This window comes from Pyrgilauda ruficollis, unplaced genomic scaffold (genome assembly GCF_017590135.1).
Source record: "Pyrgilauda ruficollis isolate IOZ18807 unplaced genomic scaffold, ASM1759013v1 scaffold32, whole genome shotgun sequence".
Taxonomy (NCBI): domain Eukaryota; kingdom Metazoa; phylum Chordata; class Aves; order Passeriformes; family Passeridae; genus Pyrgilauda; species Pyrgilauda ruficollis.
Window position 1 is genome coordinate 1,479,591 of NW_024524600.1, and position 23,888 is coordinate 1,503,478.

The following is a 23,888-nucleotide window of genomic DNA, read 5'->3' on the forward strand; positions in this document are numbered from 1 at the left end:
TGCATGTACACATCCATTGTAGTAATATGCTGGTAAATTCCCTCAGGAAAAAGAAAAGCAAGTCAAAGGACAGTTTTAGACAGATAGATTGACTTACCAAACACACAATAAAAGCGATATTAACAGACAACAAAGGGTATGAACAAAACAAAGGGGCTGAAACACCTTTGCAAACACAAAATTTAAAATGATACATCTATTATGTATCTATTTCACCAATATGTTACTTGAGACATACCAAAGTAAGCCAAATGTACCATGCACAAGATATGCCACACAATTTTACCAGCTTCATTTGCAATTACATAAATTTTACTGCCAAGTCTTCTTTGGGACCTGTATTATTTAAAGGCATTCTTTTTGCACTCAGCTTTTCTGCTTTGACTCTGCATAAACTAGTTAAAATATTTTTTAGAAGATATCTTGTCCACAAAACTAGCAGAGAAGGTAATTAGCAGGAATTTTAATACCATAAAGAGTTTTGTAAGGTATGCCACAGGAAACAAAACACATAGAGCAAGCCCAGGAGGGATCTGAAATCATTCTGTAGGGCAGTGCTGAGCATGCTATTAGCAAGTAAGCTTCCAGAAGTTCTTTGAAGCTGTTTCTTATGCAAATACAAATACAGGTCTTAAAACACACAGAGAATTTAAATTTAAGATCCTTCTTGAAAATGTGTTCTTAGACACTACTGAAGCTCTCACACTCTCACCATGGATCAGATGCTGTAAGATTAATCTCCAGACTGCAAGTGAAATCCTCTAGTGATCCACAGCCTGATACCAGCCAGGCTCCCAAGACTGGCTGCATGTTGAAAGATTAGCACAGAATTTAAAGGGGAAAATATAAGCTGTGTTAACTCCAATTCAGACAGGAAATCAAGACCTGCCAGGTTTTCAGCACAACATTCTGAGCAGTATGACCAATCATGAGAACCAAACTCAAAATAACATTGTCATGCCTATTTAACTTCCACAGACCTTTTCCAGGCTTGTTGTAGTGCTTACCCTAAATGGGACTTCTGAAAACATACTTACTACATCAGAATCATTTTTGCAATTGGATTTTGGATACTAGTCCATAAAGTTGCTCTATTTTGACATTGTTTCTGAAAGTTCAAGCTGGCTCTGTCTAAAAAACAAGATGAACTCATGAAACAAAAGTGAGTGTGTAAAAGGAAGAAAAAAAGGAACATCAGTGCCTACTGCTTCAGCACTTTGATACAGAGACTACAGTATAATTATATACTCCAGCATAACTTATACAGCAGTAGTTAGAAGGCTTTAAGCACATACAGCTCATAGCACTACTATGTGTTACTCTTAGAATACCATGAAAAATTCATCTTTGGGGCCAGGAGAAAGATCCTACTCTCAGGGCTACCTCACACAATTAAATGTCTGAAATATAAAAAACCCCTTCCTTTCTTGATGCAATGCCTTCCCAACTACGACTGAACTAGATGTGAATTACTTTGAGGATTTTTCTAAACAACTATCATCTGTGAGGTAACACTGAAGTTGAGAGCATTCTCCAAAACAGAGCAAAAATGAAAGAATGATGACATTTAATTGTAACACAATTCAGTTTGCAGTATGTTTTGATTGTAGATTGCTTTTTTCCTTTGATGATGCTAATAGTATCCCTGGAGTATTTCATGTAACTAGGAAATAGATTTATTTTACATTGAAACATGCAAAGTGATGTGAGAAATAATTTAAAGTGAAAAGAAAGTTCCTTTAGCATTGAAGAACAAATGAAAGCTATCTTCTCCCCCCATCCAAATTAAAGGCCTGACATAGGCTAAAGGACTATGGCACAAAACTGATACTGCAAATATGATGATATTCCTCCCACCAGCTGACATGAACTGACCTGATTCTATTATCAGATTTTTAATTCTTTTTCAATATGGAAGACTGTAGCAGCACAAAATGACACCACTGATACATCATTTGTCTTGCTTTTGCTGCCTTTCAGCAATTCATTTATTTTGATAAGGAAAATCCACACACATTAAAATCATTTTTATTTTTCTCCATTTTTGACACCAAAAGTGAATGTCTTATGTTACAATTCCCTATAGGATGGACACAAGTTTAGCTATTTGGATTACTCAAAAAAGCAGTTTAGAAGGAAAAAAAAACATTAAACAGGAAAAAAACCCCAAACTATTGCTTTGCTACAAATTACCATGTTTGTCCCAAAGTTCACAGAAAGTAAAGCTTCCCCATAGCTATAGTCTACACAATATTTGTACCTAGAGTAAAAAGATATTGACTATTAACTAATGTTCTCAGCTTTTTATAAGTAGCACTTTAAGAATAAGTAGTATGATTTATTGCAATTTTGTACCAAGCAATAAGACTGAACATCTGTATGCTGCAGATTTAAGCACACCAAAAATGTATACATTCACTTTGAAAATATTTTTGCTTATCACTCTTCATTGGTAGTAGTGACGTCAGCTGCCTGCTCAACCAAGTTACACAACAGAGAGTGTTTCAGCATGCTTCCACTGAGAAAAATAGTCAATGGCATGAAAGTAGTAAATCTCACCTTAAAAGATGAAACTAGCAGAAAACGCAGCAATGCCCTCTTCATACAAGAATAAAACTTCATATGGAATTTTCACACTTTGAGAATACTTCTCTACACGAATATTTAAAGATAATCACATAAAGCTGTGTTGGAAAGACCTCACTTTTTTAAAAAAGAAAAAAAGACCACTGCTAATGTTGGAATTTTGACTGCTTCAGATAACAATCCTGACCCAAAAAAGTATTTTAGTAGCAAAGTATTATGATGTCGTTTTTACTTCCCACACATATTACTAATAAATAAGTTCCTCTAAGACATCTCTTGCCAATTAGAATTGTATTCAGCTGCTACAACACTGTAAGCACTAAAATGAAGGGATACATTTAAATGAAGTTACACTTAAACAGAGTTACTAATATGATACTAAGACTGTTACAGAAATGCAAACAGGTTTACAGTTACATTTACTAAAAAGTTACAGTAATCTACAGAAAAGGTTGCTGTTGTACTCTCTCTACATCCTAAGAGATCAAATTCAGTTGTTACTGAAAAATGCATAAAGAAATGCATTTCCCTTTTCCCACGTTAAAATCCTTCTCCGCTATAGTCTAGAGACAGAAGTACAACTTCTTTTCTGTACAAAGGAAAAGCTTTAAAAACACAGCTTCACATTTTACTACATTTTTGCCCTTCTCAGCTTCCAAGTTCTTGCAAAAACAAATATACATTTTCTCAAAAGTGAATTTAAAGGATGTCCACATTAAAAAAATAAAGCCTACAAAAAGTTCCAAGATTTAAAAAAATGTTACTCCTATGGCAGTGATCTCCTACTTGTCCAAAGTCCAGAAAGTTACCGATGTCCATTTAATATTATCTTTCTTCATTTATCCAATTTATCAGGTTCCAATCACATTATTTGTAAGAAGTCCTTGAGCCGATGAGAGGGCAGAAGAGTTCTCTACAATTAAAAAACAGGAGATCAAATTGGGTGTGCCTTTCAGAAAGATATTCATTCGGCACTGCCCGGAGTGACCATTTTCAGGTATTTAGAAAAAGGATTTCCTTGATTAGTTTCCATTGACTGATAAACCAAAAACATGAAGACTGAAACAATAACAAAGAGAAGAACTTTTATCCACAGGGGAACAGGGCGTTCTTTTTTTATTGGTGGTTTCTCCGACTTGATGTCAGTCGAGGTACCGTATTTTTGCGCATACTTAGAGTAACTTTCCTCCAGTATGAAGTCACTGTGCTCTAGAGGCCGGCTTGCAGCTCCTTTGATTGGTCTACGGCAGCTAGCACTGTCAATAAAAAAAAATCAATTTGAAATACTGCATATTTAAAAGAGCAATCTAAAGTACACAGGGAAGTTTTAGTATAATTAAAGAACTAAGAATGATTTCTGGTGAGTACAGTACCTGTAATACTACTTTTGAAGCTTGACAGATAGACACGTTAAGTTAATAATTCAGTGTTCGAGCAAACACTGTAAAAAAAAAACCACAGATGCTACTTCACCCTATCCACATAAAAATGATCATAGCTGGCAATCAAAATGTAGAAAGTGTCTCCCTCTGTTTGCTTTTTTAATCATTACTTATGTAGCCCCGCTGGGATTTCTAAACGTAAGATTATCTCTGGCCAACCTAAATATCTAAAATATCTACTGATGGCTAAGCCAGTACACAAAGCCAAAAGACAAAGCAGTAAGGATTAAAAAACCCCATGTACACTGCCAAGTTCCTATATACAAGGAGAACACATATATGATTTTTATTTAAAAGAGAAGAAAAAGTGGTACGGATTTAACTAGACCTCAAAACAGGAGAGCAAACTTCAGTAGTCAGCAGACGCAGTACAGCAGTAGCAACTGGTACTATATATTCTCCTTATGGTTAAGAGTTTATGCAATTGCAGTTTAAATTGAAGCTATAATTCATATGTTGGAAACACAGGAGAATGATTTCACATCTAAACATGGGAAACTTTTTCTCATATACTCTAAACAGAGGAATTTTTAAAATTACCTAATTAACCAGAGAGTTGCTTCAATTTTTGTTTAAATATAAAGATAAAAAAAAACCCTCCTAAAATGCACAAGTAATAGCCTTTCCTAGATGCCATCCTTACTCACACTAAGAGTAATCAATATGACTGTCACCTAAAGGTAAAAATAGGGTATCTGAAAGTTCTTTCTTGCTTTGCAAAAGTAAACGCAAATATATGCTGCAAGATCTTTCCTTAATTTATAGCAGGCCTAAGCAGTTGCATCTTGTCAAAAACTTAAATATTGCAAGTCATTACCACAGAAAAGCCCTTTCCATTTAACTTTCACCACGCAGAAATTCCAGTAATAATTCCTACTATAGTACCACCCTGTTCTCCCTCCTCCAATTTCAATAGAGAGGGGGCGGTTTTGGTTACATATCTATGTATGTAGAATGGAAGATTAGGTGTCTGTCACAAATGTGATTGAGCCAGAGTGCAAAAACTATTCCTCAGAAATCTATCAATATAATCAAAAGAAATTTCTTAGTTTAAATAGGTTTACAAGCACTGAGAAAAAAGCCCCCATAAACCTTAGAATTACCTAATTCCTGTAGGTGTTGATACTTCATAAGGGAACAATTCTTTAAGAATATCCCTTTCTACTCTTCTTTCTTCTGTAGTTCTCTCCAGCACCTAGGAAACCGAAAACAGTTAGAGGCTAAACAGACAGCAAAACAAAGAGTCTCTGCAAAGCTATCTCAGTGACCACTACCATGTGCAATTTGTAAGAATGAATGAGTCACCCAGTGCCATTCAAGAAGTTTACTTCTTGGGTTTTAGAAGTTTGTTTAACCTTAATTATTGGCAGCCATCCAGTCACTTGTGGTGTCTTAAAGCATTCAGTGATCGCCTCAGTTTCCTTTAAGATAAAGAATAAGTTGTAGAAATCCTATACACCTGTAAGCCGATGATGTAGATGATCATAAAAACTTAACTATCACCTCTATCATGGCTGTGTTGAGCAGATCACAGGACTGGTTATGACCAACATGATTTAAAAAGCACTGATGTGGGCAATCTGCCTCTTCTTGCTGTAATAAACCATACAGTATGCTGTAATAAACCACAGTACAGTAAAATACTGACTGAAAAACCGCATCAGCAGTTTGGAATAGAACATCAAGTTGACCCACAACATTCTATTTAACAACTAAGTCTACATTGCAGTCATATTGTAAATGAAGTGTTAATAGCAGCTTTATCTAGAGCTACATGAACAGACAAACAGCATCTTGTAATGTAAAATTCCACATTACAGTATTACATTAATACAATCACATATACTTGCAGGTGCTTTAGACAGTTCTCCAAGAGATATAATTTTTGACAGCTTGAATAGGTTAACAGTAAAAGAATTCTTTTCTTTCTTGATAACTGTCAGGAATCTACAGATGCTTTTTTAATTCAGGTATTTGGTCTAAAGTAATTCTACTACTTAATTCCCTAAATTAAAGCACATGGCGTTTTTTCAGGATAGGCTGATTTACAAGCTCAAAGGGAGATAACCCAAGTCTACTCTACTTTGAGCTACAAAGAATTTAAAAGAAAAAAAAATAATCCACATTTTGTTCAGAAAAATAGCAGCACAAGGAGAAATAACACATCAAAACATATTTGTCTTAGGAAAAAAGAAAAATCAGATTTTCACACACACATCCAAATCTGAAAGGGGAAGATGAAAATGAGTTTATATTCTGTTTTATGTCATGGGACAACACTAGTTAATTTTGACTGGTGTCACCTGGGCAGTGACATCCTCCACCCCCTCTGTACTAAGAAGTAAGCACATACACACAAGAATTTTGTTCACAGAGAGTAAGCAAGAGCAATCTAAGTTTTAATTTATTTACTTCGGCTGACATCAGTAGTTTCTTTGGTGTTCTTCTGGGCATGTCTGAGAGTTCACTGACTGACAGTGTAGGAGCTGCATGCTTGAAATTTCCAGGCACCCTATTGCCAACCTGCCGAGATTCAAAATTGTTCAAACTCAGAAACAGCCAAAATACAAAATGAAAAGGGGCAAGGTGGCAGAACCAAAAAACAAAACCTTTATGTGCATTGAACATATGCATGTTAGAAGTTAACTGAAGAAGGTTAAAAAGATGTTCCAAGATCAGCAAAGAAAACACACTGCTTATCATTCCAAGTAGTTTCTTTTAAGCCATTTAGAAACATAAAAGCTATTTAGTTCACAAGAAAAGCCAAACTTCAAAGCAAATATTCTGCATGTACTTAAATAAAGTAAGTATCTAAGCTTTTAAAGTGGTTCTTTTCAGCCCTCCCCCCAAACGACATTAGATGGGACGTAGGTGTTGACCTAGTCCCATCTCAAAGTGAAGAGTATTAGGTACTAAAACAAATACTGAGTATGTGTTTTTAAAAACTACTGAATAGTCTTACTTTCCTTAAAACAGTCTTCTATTTGACCAAAATAGAAGGATTTTGTCAGTGGAGATGTATTACAGAAGAATACCACAATTGATTAAACATATTTACTAAGCATATTTACTAGGGTCTCGTTGCTTGCAGCCAATACAGTTTCATTTATGGGAGTACTCTCTGATATTACAGCATCATCTACAGGCAACTGTGCTGTAGCTTCCACCTGTTTGTTTAAAACAAACAAAAGACAACAATTGAATAAAAGAGCCACTGGGACCCGAAGAGTGAGAGAAAAAAAAAAAGCTTGTCTATTATGAAAGCCTCTCATCACCCTTTTTCTTGGTGTTCTTCTTGACACTCTTGTAGACTCCCTAGAAAATGCCTGCAGAGGTCCACTTTTTGAAGATCCACTTGTCCAGACAGTCTCAGTAACTCCATCTTGAGAATAGGTCTATTCAAGCATCAAACACATGATCATACACATGAAAACCAGCTCCAAACATCGGATACTCACAACCAAAAGCCAAAATAGCATGCACACTCCAGAAGCAACATGTCTACAATCAAAAAACTGTGGATCCTAATGCATTCAGTAATGAATAGCTAGCTAGATTAGTAGCATTGACCAGAATACTTATATTTGAGCATATTGCTGTTCAAATACAGAACTGAATAGATCATGCCCAACAGTAAAAACTGCTAATTTCCTCACTGCCCTAGAATGAGCTAACATGAGGAGATACATCAAGTCATGCACAGCAGACATGACGCTTTCAGTCCCATTGCATTTCCTGCCTACACACACATACAAAAATAAATCTATGAGTATAAGCAGAAAGCATATTTTCACCTTTATCTCTAAACAGATAGGGTACTATTTTCTCAAGCAGAGCTGGCCACTGTTTATGCACAGCCACCTATGTTTCAACAGGAACTAGTCTTGAGCCACAGGGGTCAGGGAGAGACACTTAATGATCTTAAAAGTTTCTACGTACAGGGCTGAAACTAGCAATTTTCACATAACAGCAGGTTTAAACAATCAAGCCTGACACAAATCTCTCACAAATTGAAGTAACAGCATGAAGCACCAAACTTTTATAGCCATTAAAAAACGCAGATCATTCCCTGTGCTTTACTGCAAGTTTCATGCTCAAAGCAAATATTCCCCTCAACACTAATTCCAAGATGGAAAGGGAGATGTGGATCTGCTTCACCTAAATTACATACAAGATTTTCTTTTTTTATTTGGTTAAGTTTAAAAATCATTACTTTTTTAATACTCTTACCTTTGCAAGTTAACACCTCATACAGTGATCTATTACCAAGTTTTTGGAAGTTACACTCCTTGTTAAACAAAATGATACACTGCAACTGTCAGTTACAGGTTCAATAGTGGAAATGATCTCACTAGAACAGTACCAGCCCCAAAACAATGTGTTAAGAGAACTGGCTGAAAAGTATTTATTAATTGAGAGGGGACAGTGAAACTAGATGCTGAGCTGCTTTTTGGTTCTATGACAAATTCTGTATAATAGCTACTGCACACACAGCAGAGGGAGCACAAGTGTTTCACTTCATTGCAAAGTCACTGAAGGACTCCATAAAACAAATGCACAGACCTCAGGTCCAAACAGATTCAGGTATTTTTTTTAGAATTGTAGATTTCAGCCTAATTCTCCAAAATTTTTTACAATTTTAACAGACTTTTGATGAAACATCTTCTAACCCCTTCTTAAATATTTACCAGACCCTCTATTCTATTCCTTCCTGCAACCTATAATCACAATTCCCCACCTCAACCTCATACACTTTCTATTTGAGAGGTGTTCTTTAGAAACTTAGAGAAAAAATACTAATTTCAGAGTGTTTCTACTCCAACTATCTACTCAGGAAAGCAGGAAGGCAAATTCACTCATACCAGTAACCCCATTCCAGACTATTTGACTATGAATTACTTATCTTTAACAAAAGTTAGAAGAACTTCATTAAAACCTGCCTCTCTTCTTCAGATGCTTTAATCATATGTTTTAAGTACCAACTTTCAATTTTTTATTGCATGAAAAGTCTAGGAAAAACCAGAATCTACTGCATAAAACCCATCCAGATTTCAGTAGAACACAGTCAACAGATAAAATAAAGAAGAAATAACATTTGTTGTCTAGTTATAATTATCCTCACTGTCAACAGAGCAGGCCTCTAACCCTATCAAAATGTAACGCTCATGTTGGGTACACCAACACCCTGTAACGTAACCAGAGAAACTACAACAGTGCGGTACACAAACAGTGCTCAGTGTCTGCTTCTAACTGTCAAAGAACTCACGAGCAGTGGAGCTAGAGATTGACTTTACCTCAGCTATCACTTACCAAGTTACTATACAGGTAGTCAAAAAAAAAAAAAAAATAGAGGGAGGAGTAGGGGAACACAGCACATGCAGAATGTCACTGTACAAAATTTCAGGAGAGAGACTAGTTCTACATTGCTCCTTAACATTTACATTGTTTAGCCTGTCTCCTTCTGCCCAATGCCATTTATTATGGCATGTCAGGCTCAGTTTTGAGCTCCTACTCTAGATTCACCTACTGGATTAGAAGAGGGCATCTAAATTAGGGTTTTGTGCCAACTTTTTACGATGAAGAGGTAATTAAACACAAACAGCTGAGCTCAAGTTTCTCCAGCCCTCCACTGCCAACTGACCGATTAGACCCATATTCAACCTCCCCACCCAATTTCTTTTGCAGCAGTCTGCCTAATAATTATCTATCTATTTGCACTCTCTTCTCAAGAGAGCAGCTACATCCAGCCATGCCAAATGACAGTCTTGTAAGCTACGTATGTCTGGTCTAAAACCAGTGCTGCACAGGACCTAGAAGTAACTAGCAAGTCTGCTCACATCACACTGCCCACCAGCTCAGCCTCACCATGCTTCAGACACTCAATCTTTGTGCCAACGCACAACAGTTGAAATAGCTCTGAAGAATGAGTATAGTCCCTAGACACATTGCTGAAAACCTACAATGCAATTCCACAGGAAGAAGAGGAGGAAAACAAAACTCTTCTCCACGTTCTGGTTTTGTTCTCAGCAAAATACATGACTATACACATTTGCTAGCCAAAAGCATTAAGTTGTTCTTGGCTTCAAGCAGCTGCAAAATTTAACTGGGGGTGGGTGGGGCTGTTTGTTTTGGGTGTTTTAGGAGGTTTTGTCTGTTTGCTGTATTAAAAAAAAAAAAAACAAAAAAAACCAAAAAACCAAAAAACCCCAAACCAAACAAGAAACAATCAGAAGTTCAAAAGTAAAAGGTTTAATAAACTAAAGAGAGTCTCTGAAGAATATGGCAATTTTGAATTTTTTTTATTATTCTTTTGATTAACTCCTGGTAATTAAAATATGCAAGTTGCAAAATATTGCATCTATACTGCATGTGTAAGATTGCCAAAAGAATAATGACTTGATACTAATATAGTGAAAATGGATGACAAAATATTGAGTAAACAAATCATCATTTAAAATGCCACAAAAGTACCTCACTAAATCTCTCTTATTCTGTAAGTGAGTTCCTGAAGACTACAAGTTTTGTTTGTTGACAGAAGAATTAAATACCTTTATTACACTGAAGCTGACAGGGATTTCTGGCAGAATAATAATTTTGAAAAAAGTGATTCTTAAAATACAAGAATCTAAAGATTAAGATGCTCATTATAAAGACCATTACAAGCAGATGTTGCCTCATCAAATTAAAGAATGTTTGGTGCATTGAACTGTGTGTGTGTTTTAATTTTTGAAGCAAATTCTCTTCAGCTTGCACCCTAAAACTCTGCCTTAAAATAAGCAAACTAGTTGTGGATCTCCATAGCTGTGTTGTATTACTCAAGGTCATAGAGCAGCACTTCAGCTGCTTTAAGATACATCCATAACTAAAGCGTGTTCATACATATACACACAATGTAAATAGCAAGCTGGCATTTAACAAAGTATTGAGAAAATTCACTGCAATCTGCTAAAACACACCAAGCAATTAACAAATCAGATTCTGACTCAATGACTGTTTCTTTACAAGTCCTTTACTGCAGCATAACTCCACGACTTACTGGACAGATGAACAACACTCTAAAGACTCTTAAGTATCCTAAGCTGGGGAAGAGGGTATTTGGTGACACTTTCACATCAGATGGACAGATCACCATCAACTACCAAACTCTGCATTCAGCAGTTTGAAAATCAGAGGTGCTTCTGTAAAATGCCTCTTCCATCAAGACAGCAGAACTAATATTTATAAGTAAAGACAGGTGGTACATACAGGTGGGAGATCTACACTTATTATTTATTCTTTTTCTTCACATGAGAAATTTTTCAACAAGTTTGGGTCTACTCTAGTACTGCTGCTACAAACATAGTTGAAGAAAAAAACATTACACAGACAGCTAGTGTATGTATGTACACACATACACACACCTCTACATATAGGCATATACCCAAACACATTACTTCACCGATTACATTTAAATGAGTCATTAAACAGTATTTAAAATGCATACCTGTATCTGCAGCTATCTAATCATATATATATGTATGTATTTAAAAACACATTAAAAAAAAAACGAAAACCCCCACACACTCATTTTTCCTAACTTTTCTTTTTTTGAGAAACCACTGCTTTTATTAAACCAAGTTGATTATGAGCATCCAACAGAAAGCCATCAGCCCATGTGACTTAATCTACCAGGTTTCCAAAACAAAGGTTACCTACTATTCTTCTCTAGGAGGTGCTACAGCAGCTGGCAAGTCAGACAAACAGCTTTTAGCAGACCATAACTTTGAACATTATCAGACATGCTAAAAACAGCCACTGTAGTTAATTCACAAGATTTTCATGCTATATTAGAACAGGCTTCCTAAAAGAACTTTTAAAAACCATCATGGCTCATTTAGTCAAATGTGATGTTAAAGGCAGCAAGGTGTTTAGTGAGCACATCACCTGCAGTTAGTAGCTGTTCCACATGCCACTACGACAAACATACCTGGTTGTGTTCAACGACTCTTTTTTGTTTGAGTGCTACTGGCGTCTTCGTCCTGGCTTTCAGAGGTTCTCGCTTCTCAAGCCTCAGCTCAGTCTTTGGATCTGCAATCAGTTTTAATATAACTAGTTTCTACAACACTACTGGTTATTGTACTAGTTGAAACCAAATGTATTTTAATAAAAATTCATTCTGAGAAGCAACATAATTCTTATGAGTTACCATTTCCTTAAAAAGCTGTGAAACAGGTAGATTTCTCTACTAAATGTATAAGAACAAAGACTTTTGAAGAACAACCTTAAAATTATTTCAAAGCACTGATTCACATATTTACTTTTTTTCCTAAAAATCCTATATTTCAGATAAGCCTTGACAAATCCAGCAGTTCCATTTAGAAACTGCTATCAAATTGCAATTCCTTCAACCAAAGTATCATTCTATTATGGATTGTAGTAAAGGTTTTGAAGCTTGTCAATGTTGTTTGAAATTGTTAGCTTAGTTTCCTCTAATATATGTCCTTTTATATAAAACCCCATTTTTGATGCAGTAGAAAGGGGAGTAATTAGTAGTCATCTCACCAATAAAAGGATGCATTATTTCCACTGCTTTTGTAAAATTCTAATAGCTTTACACCAACATATTTAAGATTTAATAACAAAAAACTTTTTTTTTAGGGGAGAAGGGGAATATTTGGGTTTGAGTTTTTTTCCCCAGTATGTGAACAGTTCAGTATTTATATGAGACATATGTAATTATAGGAAGTTAGCTGTCAGTTATGACTGGGCTCTTGGCTGTCCCAAACATCAATAAATCAATCTCTAACATCCTTTCCTCCTCAAAAGTGCAAGATATAGAAGTTGAAAAATAAGCCCAAATATGCAAGGGGGATAACCCAATTACTATTTGTATTTCAACCCTTTCTGTCCTATGTCCATGGAAATTCCTGTAAAAAAACCAAAACAAAACAAACCTACTCCCAAAACCAAACCACACTAAATAAGCATCTTCTAACACTCCATTCAAGCCATTCTTTAAAACCTGTGCTGTTTTTATTTTTTGTAAATTGCACAATGGTGTGTTTTCAGTTCCAGTTCCCCTACCACCACACATGCTTGATACAAACTTGATATTAAAACCCACAAAACACACACCCAGGACCAACCAATCAACCCACCCCCAACTAAGTCCATAAGGAACAGAGCATAAAAGGGGTTGAATCATAAGTGTTAGTGTTAAACAAAAAAGAACAAAAATTTAATAAACATTCATTCACAAGTTGAATCATAAGTGTTAGCCATTAAACAAAAAAGAACAAAAATTTAATAAACATTCATTCACTATCCCACAGTAAATAACTACTGTGAGCACCATAAGACAAAATTGGACTAATACTTAAGTATGAAGCGCAAACAATATTGAAACACACAATATGTAGTTCTCCTGTCTATTGGATTTACATGCTCCATCCAGTCTGGGGAAAATGGATAAAAGGGACCAAGTCAGTAGCAAAAGGTTTCCTTTCCCAGAACAGGCACCTGGATCACTGTGCTGGTACTGCATGATAACTTGATCATGACTGACATGGCCCACAGCAGTATCTCACAGCCTTGCCCAACAGCAAGATCATACCTCTCCAGGTTATTTCTACTGCAAGTATTACTCATGTATAATTTGAACGGTTCCCATGCAAGTTCCACTCGAGTCTTACCTTCCTCATTGTCACTGTACTGGTCAGAATCATTGTTTCCATTTTGTCTGGTGTTCTCAGTAGTGGAAATCGCTGGGAGAGGCACAGGTGCCTTCAGGTCAGGACCTTGTTCCATCAGTTTCAAAAGCTTTTTCTCATAAAGTTTCCTAGTAGTAGCTATGACAAGAAAGGATACATGCTAAAGAAACGGCTTTAATCTTTCCTGACTTGACTGACAGAACTTGGCTGTTACGTATTCTTTGGGAATTTTTGAACAACGTTTTGTTTATTTTTAATCAGTTTGTATAGCCCAGAGTATCTCTCTCTCTCTCTAGATATATATGTGTGTACAGACACACACCTCTAGGTACACAACTCTGCCTCTAAGGTCTCTAACTTTTCAGTTTAAGAAAATACTTAGATAAACTCAGGCCTGAAAGTTATAGAAAGAAAATCTGTGGAAAGGTAATTTACCCCCTACTTAGATGTTTTGCTTCATATGCTGCAATATACAAGTTGTTATTTTCACACCAAAAAAAAAAAACCAAAAAACAAAACAACAAAACTCCATGCAGATTGCTCTATTATTCTTCTAATTCCCTTACCCTGGAATTAATTCCCCTGCCTTTGCCTTGTAGTCAAATTCAGTCCAATAAGCATCAGAGGTGATGCAAGCAAGCAGCAACAACAGAACTTTCTTCTTGCTGCTGTCTAGCCATCAGGTTGGCTTGCTTGAGCTAAGAGGACAGCTGTCTAAAACATTTTAAGTCTACCACATACTTCCACATCTGGACTTCGTTGACAAAAATCTGTAGAGATGACTGGTGCCTGAGCTGTCAGCTGCAGAAAATAAAAATCTAACTTTTGAAGTTTGCTGATAAGAGGAAATCACCATTTAAAAGAAATGGCAGCCTCTCAAGAAAGAGTCCATACCCTCTAAGAATTAAAGGCAATAAATTAGACCAAAAGTAAATGCCTTTCCAGTGGACTACATAGGTTCTTGAGTACTATCCAAGAAGTACAGGATGAACGGCAAGGCATGCAGAATCAGCTAACTGAAAGTATTACAGATAAGACTTTGAATAAACACAGGACTGCAGGCTCAGTCATGGACACTTCCATCCATCCAGGATTTCAAGAACATTCCACAGAAGGCTCTGCATACTACAGACAACAATCTTTTTCTCAAGAGTTGTGAAATCAAATTCCCTTGCCATTAGGCTACTGCATAATCTGAAAGGCAAGGCACTTTGATCTGACATCACAGACCAGTGCCCAAGGCAGGAGATTAGGCTGGGGTCAGGACTACTCCTGATATAGGCCAGCACACAGGACAGAATGGTAGGCTAGAAAAAAACATTAGCAAAGGAAAACATTACTGCACAATGCAGTGAGTAGGAAATGCTCTAGGGAAAGGGAAGTTCCCTGTTCTCATTCTGCTCTCAATACTATTAGGTTATTACGTAAGACTTATTTCCTAGTTAAGTGGGCCCAGATCTAAACCTTTGTATCAGAAGACCTAACTGCCCCAGCACTGAACTTTAAGTAATAGTTACACAGCTTCAGAAAAGAAGTTGGAACATCTCCAGCTGGCCTAGAACAGGAGAAGCAAACTGCAGACTTGCCCACCTGCAATGCTTCACAACTTCTCAATGTAAACAGTTCAATGAAAATATCCTAGGTGGGAAGTAGGATTGCAACAGTACTTGTACTAAAAAGTAACTGTATCAGCGAAACTTCACTGAAAGTGAGCTATGGTGAGAAATAAAACAGATTAGTATCTAATAGTTCAATTGACCTACCTACAATTGGGCCAGGATTTACTCCATACTTCATAAGTTGCTCTTGAAGGTCTTCATTACTCATCTCTGTTACATCTAGGCCATCCTTCTCCTCTGGTCTGGGTTTGTCAGTTTTTTTTGTAGCTTTCTGAGAACAGAAGGGAGAAATGAGAGATGGTGTTTCCAGTTAATACTGAACACATCTTTTTCTTCTAAGGGAACAGGAAAACAGTGTACTAAACATACAAATCCAGAAGAAATTAATTCTATTCTCATCCATGATCACTACTAAAGCCTATGTGAAACAGTACAAACATTTACCCCTACTAAGAAAACATGTACAAGTTTTCTGCTTAGGAAGGAAATACCCATTACAAGTCTCCTCTTAAAATCACTCATTCTGGTCTTGTGTTTTAATTTGAAGTTCAAGTATACAGTGGGAAGGGATTGCTTTCCTGTGACTGGAGAAGCAAGCTTCTAGCCATTCCACTATCACTACACAAAACTACAAATATTTATGTTACATTGGCATTCCTTTGCATTATTTTTCTACCTGATAGGTCATTTCCTCCTCTAATGATATCGAACAAGTTCTTTAGTATCTACATACTTTCAACCAAGTTTCCAAAACCCCTATTACTACTTGTCCTGTCATTCTCTGTGAGATTACATGATATTACAAGGTGAGTACAGGAAAGGCAAAAATCAGAAACAGTCTCATTTTCAAAATCCTGCTTGTCTGCTTAGGCCTCTGCTACTTGTAGCTCTAAAAAATTCTAAACCCAACTCCGGCAACACTACTTGAACACTTGGCAATGCACCATCACCACATGCAGATGGCTATCAAAATAATCTGCTGAGATGCTACTTCTAAATTAGCAGTTTCCGCTCAATCCAAACAGAGTGATCATAACACTTCAACTTGGGAAGCCTCTGTTGCTACAATAGAGATTGTAAAAGTGAAGAGGTAAGACACAAAAAAGCATGCTTAGGATTTGCATGCTCTTTACTAGAGAGACCTTGATACTGCTTTTAAATAAGCCACAGTTGTACCTTAAAGTTGCATTATATAAACAGAAACAATTTCTGCACTTACCAATTTTTCTCAACTCAGTTGTCCAGAGGGCCTATCTGTTTTTTGGAGGTTTTTTTGGTACTAACAAAAGACACATTCCAAATACAAATAGGCTATAAACACTCAGTAACGATTAACAGGTCTTTTCCTTGTGGCGTTTTATAAGATAGCAACAAAACACTTCAAGATGATTTATATGAGCTAATAGTATCTGTCTAAGTATTAACGCAAGTTCAATATTTGTTTGCATGCAAGCTTGGTCTTGCCTTAAATATCTTGGTATTTTAAAACTAAGCAGGGACTGAATGAGGGTTTTATATATCTGACTCCAAATTTTCCTCTGACTTCTGGATATTCCAGCACTATAAGCTTAAAATCAGCTGCTGAAGAGCAACAGAATCTCTAAGGATCATGGCATTTCTTTAAGAAATAGACTCCAAACAGTCCAAAGAAAGTGCAGGGTCATTAAAGAAACAGATTTGACTAAACACAGATTTACAGCTCACTTTATCAGTCATTTCACTCCTAATTAGTTTTTGCAGCAACACACAAGAAACAATCAACCTGCAGCTGCACGAGACTTTTATTCACTTTTGAACATGTTGGTCATAACATAATGCAATATTTAACTTGACATAAACTTTAATTTCATATTCAATGTGGTTTTTTCTGGACTACTGAACTGTCCAAACAGAAAAAAGTTCTGTAAAAAAATGCTGGGTTTTCTTGTTGAGATCTGTTTAGACTAATGACAGCTCTGGTGTTTCCCCCATCACCAAGCAGATAAATCAAGATACTAGTCCATATTTCAGAAAAATACTACCATGGTACAGCAAATCAACATTCCAATGACACTTCAGAGAAACTGGAATCCTAATGTAATATATCTCTCTATCTTTGTTCACTTAGAGACCACAGAAGAGACTACAACAATATACACCAGAAAAACTACTCAGCATTCTGGATGCTTTACAGAAATCTCAGCCATCAGAAATCTAACTGCAACTAATGAGTACCAGGGTACTCTAACCCAAGTAAACTTACACATCTCATGGTTTCTTTGTGGCTTTTTTTCCTTCAAAATACCATTTCACTTTTTCCTGCACTACTGTCACAAACAGAGATCATCAAAACAGCCAGTTTCAGGAAAGAAAAAGAGTAGGGAGGGGATTAAAGAAGTTGAAAGTAATCTGTGTTCTTCAATAACTGGGCCAGATGTGTTGACTTTATGTTCTGCAAGGTCACAGCTTTTACTTTTGAACACCTATTCTCCTTAGAGCAGGAGCAAATTACTTCCCTCGTACAAGTAGCAAGCTGCCATCTAACCATTCACTGGACCACAAGGTGAGTTCCTAGAAGCATAAGGCTGGATAGAAGAATTTCTCACACCTCAGCTGTGGTATGACAGCGTCAACTTCAGCAACAATGCGAAATTTAATTACTACTACTATTATAGTAAAATGCACCACTGTGCTTCCTGTGACTCAGGACAACTTGTCTGCTGGACTACACCATGAGACAGATCAAAAGAGCTAGCCTAGAAGTTTAACATTGTTAATTAAATACAAACAAACCCAAAAAACCCACACCCTCATTTACCTGTTTTAAGATCACTAGCAAAATTTGTCTTACTGTGGCGCAGAGATGAAGCACTTGAAATGAAATTGTGGCAGAATTTGCCAATGTAAGGTAGTGCCACTGACCATTTTACCCATAATGTAAATAATACAGATAATACATCCAAATCTAGGTAAATATTTTTGCAACAATATACCCAAATCAATAAATCCTTATCTGAAGATCTTCCAATCCGATCCAGAGCTCACAGCATAAAAAAATATTTCTAGTCATTGCTATTTTCTAGAAATCAGAAGATGGAAGATTATATGCATACTTCACTTGAGAGAGATTTGTTCACATCAGAAACAGCAATTTGGTAGTGGTATCTATCAGACTCAGTTTCCAATTGCCTAGGAACTAACTCTTCAAACAAGCACTGAAGTGAATTATAAGCATGGGGCTGCCACACAGCATTCTCAGCACTAGGGTCACAGAAAAACAACAGCATAAGAGAAGATGATCTTCTCCAAGAATCATCTCTTGACAGCACAAAGCTTTCGCATTCTTTTGCTAGCAAGAAGAGCAGACAATGCCAACAAGCAGAATTCAGCCTTAGAACCTACCCCTTACCTTAGGCATTCCTGCTGAATGGAAATGAACAGCCAGAGACCAGCTTAATTAGGCAAACTTCATAAGTGCCTGTACTAGTCCTAGCACTGTCCCAAAGACAAGCATAAGAAACATGTTGAAGAAACCATTAAATAATAAAACCAACAACTATGGGACATCACCAAAAACTATTTTCAAATCCCAAGTTAAATGGCATCTACATCAGGATACACAAGGATTTTAATCCCAAACAGGTGCATTTTCATCACTAGACACAAAAAGGGTCAGGGCTTATTTACAATTTCTCTGAATGAGGTAAAGATAGGCTAAAGAAAGCCCAAATCACACCAACACAATGCTGCTTAATTATCCAGTTTGCAGAGTTCCCTCTGGTAACAAATAACTATTTCTCTTAGGAGAGGTGAAGTTAAGGAACTGGATATGCAAAGTGTTAATAACAGATTTATACTGTGAAATAGATAGGTCTTTATTTCCCTTGTACTTTTTATTCTACCATACACAATCATTTCCTGCAGTAGAATTTCCTTTTTTAAAAATCAAGTCCTACTGAGTTTTAACCTTAAAGGCCTGGAGACAATATTTACCAAGAGCTACAGGACCGACAAAATAAACAATGGAAAGGGAATTATGCAGCAGCAATTCAAAAGATACTGATACACACAACTTAGAGAATTCACTACCTTTTAACCTTAATTAGTAAGTGCCAGATTTAAAATTTCCAAGCCTGTGTACAGTAACAGTCATAAATTATAAGATTATGGACTATTCAACCCTTCCACCCCCTTCTCTTCCCAGACACTAATTTCCATGTTACTTGGTGAAGGAAATGCACCCACTCAAAGTCTGAAGGTGCAGAACAGCCTGGCAGGACTTCTCACTGTAGTGGGAATTACTTTATCATCTCATCCCTGCTGCCACAGCTTTCTCTCAGCCAGCAGACGAGCGCTTTTTAAAAGGCCACAAAGGATTTAAACTGCATTCTGGGTGAACGTTTGTGTAGCACATTGTAATGAAGACATACAGCCACACAGGAAACACCGAATAGATTCCCTGCCTTCACTGGGCATGCACAGATGCTTTACACTGCCTCACCTATCCAGTACACTTTCCACAAACCTAATCTTCATAAACTAACAGTTTTACTATTACCTTCTCTTCTCCAGTAGGGAAGGGGTTGAAGCTGTTGTTACGTCGGTTACAGATATCACAACCACAGCATTCTGACTATGAAAAGCTGGAGGTGCTCTTCATTTGCTTAGCTACTTGATCAGAACAAAAAACCTCAACAATCCAAACAAACAACTCTTCCCCCCTCACCCCACCAAAGCAAACATCCTTACCTGATAGGTCTCATGTATGACCTTTCAAACAGGCCCTTCAGGTCCAGATGTTCCCATCATACCTTCATTAACAGGAGACATTTGACTGATCTTTTTCATATAATCACTTTAAAGGTCAAAAATATCGCCAATATATGCTTTAGAAATGATTCTTCCAGGACATGAAATACACAACAAGCTCGGTCATAATTATCTATGCATTCTACATTCTGAACAACTCTTGTTTGACAACAGCATCAAGACAATAGTTTTGATACATACTTTAAAATAATGGTCCTAGGGAGGCAAAAATGTAATTGCATAGTTACTTTTCCTGTGAGCTATCTTTGCTGACATTCAGCCCATAACTAACCAGGACAAGGAGCATTCAGATGCAGATGGTTTACCCTGCAGCAAAACAGTGTCTTGCATACCTAGTTACTGTCCTCACATACCACTATGCTAAACAGGCTTAAGGGAAAGAAGCAAAAAAGTTGCCCAAAAACATTAGTAGAGCTGGAGAAGCTGGCTCCTCCAGACAGTATTATCAGACTGAGGCACAAACAGGCATGATTTTAAAAGCTTTTCCTGTTCTGGTAGGAATACGTAGCCAAAGTGAGCTATATATTCTTGGGCTGGATAGAGCTAAGCCAGAAGAGTGATGGATTCAAAAGACATAATTTAGAAAATAATTCAAACTATAGGATTTTGTCTCTGCACAGCTTTTATCAATAGAAAATATGCACCTAAATGCATTATCCAATGTTCAGAACGTGGAAAACGCCCACTAAAATGACAGCGTAGACAGTTCAAAATTACTAATGACTACAGCCATGTCAAAGCTCTAATGCCAGTATTAAGAGACCGGGTGTAGCTTTCAGTGGCTGCAGCACGGCCATTCAGATGATTCCTTGGCACTTGTTGCTCACACCCCCTTTAAGAAAAGCGATGCCAGTCCCCTCCCGGAGCCCAGGCCCGCCGGGTGACCCCGCGGTGCCGCGGGAGGAGCCGCTGGCAGCGAGGCCCGGCCCCGGCGCGCCCCCTGGCGCCCGGCCCGCACGGTGCTGCCCCGCCCTGCGGCCGCTCCGCTCGCACGGGGCAGCCGGAGAGCTTCTAACTATTTGCTCATAACAAGGGGAAGGACGAGCGGGCCCACAGAGGGGTGGGAGAAGACCCGTTCTTTTACTTTATTCCTCCTTTCCATAAGTCCTTGCAGTTCCACCTTCCTCCCTTGCCCATTATTTCTAACTTTCAGACGTCTCAGTGCTTTCCCTCCTGTCCTCTCTTAATCTTATTAAGACATTTTGCTTTGGTTTTTCACCAGAATCCCAGTCCTCTGGGATGCCAGCCTTCCCTCATTCTTCCTCTTCCTTCCAATTGTTCTGGGAGCAAACTGCTCTGGAGACACATGTGCTAATCCTTTTGAAGGACAGCTGATCAGAGAAACCCATTTATGCCAAAAGACATTGACAGGGATAACAATTACTCAGGCTACAAGCAGTTGCAGAACTACTCATGTGGCACAACGAAGACAACAAGCACACAATCATCCAAGTTTGTTTTGCTTGGGATTTTTCTGAATGTTTTGGCTGGGGCTGGTTGTTGGGGGGAGGAAGGGTAGCTCAAGGGGATAGCGACATAACACAGGGCACAACAGACCCAAATCTGAGCAGCTCTCACTACAGTATTTGCTGAAGTTCTGGAACTTCTGATGATACAGTACGCTGATACTAACACACAAGATAAGCATAAATAGCACAGAGCCTTCCAGATATTGTTAACAAAAGTGTAGGAGTACCACCCATTCTGTAAACATCAAAAAAGTCACCCATAATTGTTTAAACTTAAGCACTGTGGAAAGGAAAACTCTGATCTAGGACAGGAACTAGCAGTTCTGATATGTTCCTCCTCCAACAAGCAAGAAACAAGTCAGATTCAAACTCATCCTGTTTTACTCAAAAGCACCTCATGAATGCTATCAGCAGACCACTCTAAGTCCGAGAAATGTCTGTTTCAATGTAACTGCACTCAGTGAATGCCAGTTAAGTGTCTGAAATAGATGCTAAGGTAAATAACTTGGTTTTAGAGATCTCTTATTCTTGAAGTTGTAGTTTTCAATTTTTTAATTCAAGAACTGTTCTCTTGGGCTTTTGAAGGTTAAAGCACGAAAGTGAAAGACCTGAAAGTGAAAGACCTTCAAAAGGACTCCCTTAACTAATGACCTTTGAAACATAGTATCTAAGATACAATTAAATAGTTTCACTATCACACACATTAGAACTCCGGAAGCTGATAATCATTATCCAAGCCTTTCCTCGAGATCAGACATCTTATAATTATCAATTACAAGATAGCTTTCTCAAGATACGCAAATTTATAGTCCACTTATGAAAAGTTAAGAAAGAAATCACAGCTTCCCAAAGAGAAAAATTTCAAATGGCATCAACTTCCCCTCCTTCCTTACATGTGTAAAGTCTAAGAAAACAAGCACAGCGGACTAACTGAACAGGCACCAGAGGCGCTTTGCTATAACACACATCTTAGAGGTACGAGCAAGACGTGTACATTACGCAGACCCTCTTTACACTAAACAGCCCGCTTCATTAAGCGAAACAAACCAGCTGTTCCCGCACAGCTTCATCCTTTCATTTAGAGGCATTTACACCGAGTAGCGTTGCCGCCGTACAACCGAGGCAGCGGACCGGAGTCCTCTCCCGAGCAAGTTGCAACCTCGTGCAGTTCTCTTGCTTCGCTCCTTCTACACCGAAATAGTCTCCTTAGGATACCGTAGCTCGCCAAGCTACAGTAAAGGTTTCCCAATTTACAGTCGGGGGCTGTCGCACTCTCCAGTGCTCCTCGAGCCAGCCGCTCCAAAGGGCGCTCAGGGCGGGACACATCCTGGAGGAGCAGCCGGCGGCCCCCGCCACGGACCCGCCGTCCCAGCCCGTCCCCGACGCGGGGCGGCCGCCCGGCAGCGCCGCTGCCCCTCTCCCCCAGGCGGCGGGACCGTCCCGGCCGAGCACGATCCCGCCCTCAGCCCGGCCGGAGACTCTCCCGACCCCGCGCGGGGACCCCGGCGCGTTGTGCCGCTCCCCGAGCCGCGGCGGGCGGGCGGGCGGAGCGGCCGGCCCCTTTCGGGCGGGAAAGCGGGCCCGAGGCTGCCGGGAAGCCGAGGCGGCGCGGGCAGGAGGCAGCGGTACTCACCCGCCCGGCGGCAGCAGCTCCGCGGCTCCGGGCGCCGAGAGGTGTGGGCTCCCGCTCCTCGTCGCTGGAAAAGTCGGGCTGCGCGAGGGCGGGCGGGTTGCGGGCGGTGAGGTGCTGCAGGTAGAGCTGCACGTACACGTCCTTGCGCTGCTCGCCGCCCGGGAGGCTCACATTGTTAGCGATCAGCTCGCTCTTCAGCTTCTCCTTGGTCAGCACCGACGGATCCGCCAGGAACTCGGGCATCGCCGCCGGCCGCAGCCGCCGCCGCTCTCCCGGGAGAGGCACCAACAAAGCGCGGGGAGAAGGGGCGGGGGAGCGGGAGGAGGAGGAGAACTCGCCTGCTCCGCGCCAGGGACCAGCTCCACAGCGGGCGGGCGCGCGCACCGAGCGCTTCTTCCCAGCCAGCAATAAACTGTGCCCTGATTGGCGGGGAGAGCAACGAAGCGGCCTCGCTATTGGCTGGCGGGCGGAAAGGGGGCGGGACGCGCGGGAGCAGCGGCGTTGGTGCTTTGCGCGAGGGACAGTAACGCAGTTTAAATTCGGCTCGGGCGGGAGAGGCGCGCGGGGCGGCGCTCGCGGGCGCTGGGGGGGCGGGAGCGCCGCCCGCGCCCCGCGGGTCCCGGTGGCGCCGGGGCCTCTCC

The 23,888-nt window shown here is 39.1% G+C and overlaps 1 protein-coding gene across 6 annotated transcripts; it reads right to left on the minus strand.

Annotated features, from left to right (window-relative positions):
* Positions 1 to 1,960: 1,960 nt before the first annotated feature.
* On the minus strand, positions 1,961 to 23,644 carry TMPO (thymopoietin). Of its 6 annotated transcripts, XM_041474282.1 has the most exons (11): positions 23,248 to 23,644; positions 15,481 to 15,607; positions 13,700 to 13,855; positions 11,995 to 12,095; positions 7,304 to 7,423; positions 7,100 to 7,195; positions 6,441 to 6,551; positions 5,532 to 5,621; positions 5,384 to 5,449; positions 5,132 to 5,223; positions 1,961 to 3,842 (listed from the first exon to the last, which is right to left on the minus strand). In XM_041474282.1, the coding sequence occupies exons 1-11, from the start codon at positions 23,488 to 23,490 to the stop codon at positions 3,551 to 3,553; spliced, it is 1,494 nt and encodes a 497-aa protein (XP_041330216.1). In that variant the 5' UTR covers positions 23,491 to 23,644; the 3' UTR covers positions 1,961 to 3,550. The 6 variants fall into 6 exon arrangements, with proteins under 6 accessions (XP_041330216.1, XP_041330212.1, XP_041330213.1 ...); XM_041474278.1 differs by lacking the exons at positions 5,384 to 5,449; positions 5,532 to 5,621; XM_041474279.1 differs by lacking the exons at positions 5,384 to 5,449; positions 5,532 to 5,621; positions 7,304 to 7,423.
* Positions 23,645 to 23,888: the final 244 nt, after the last annotated feature.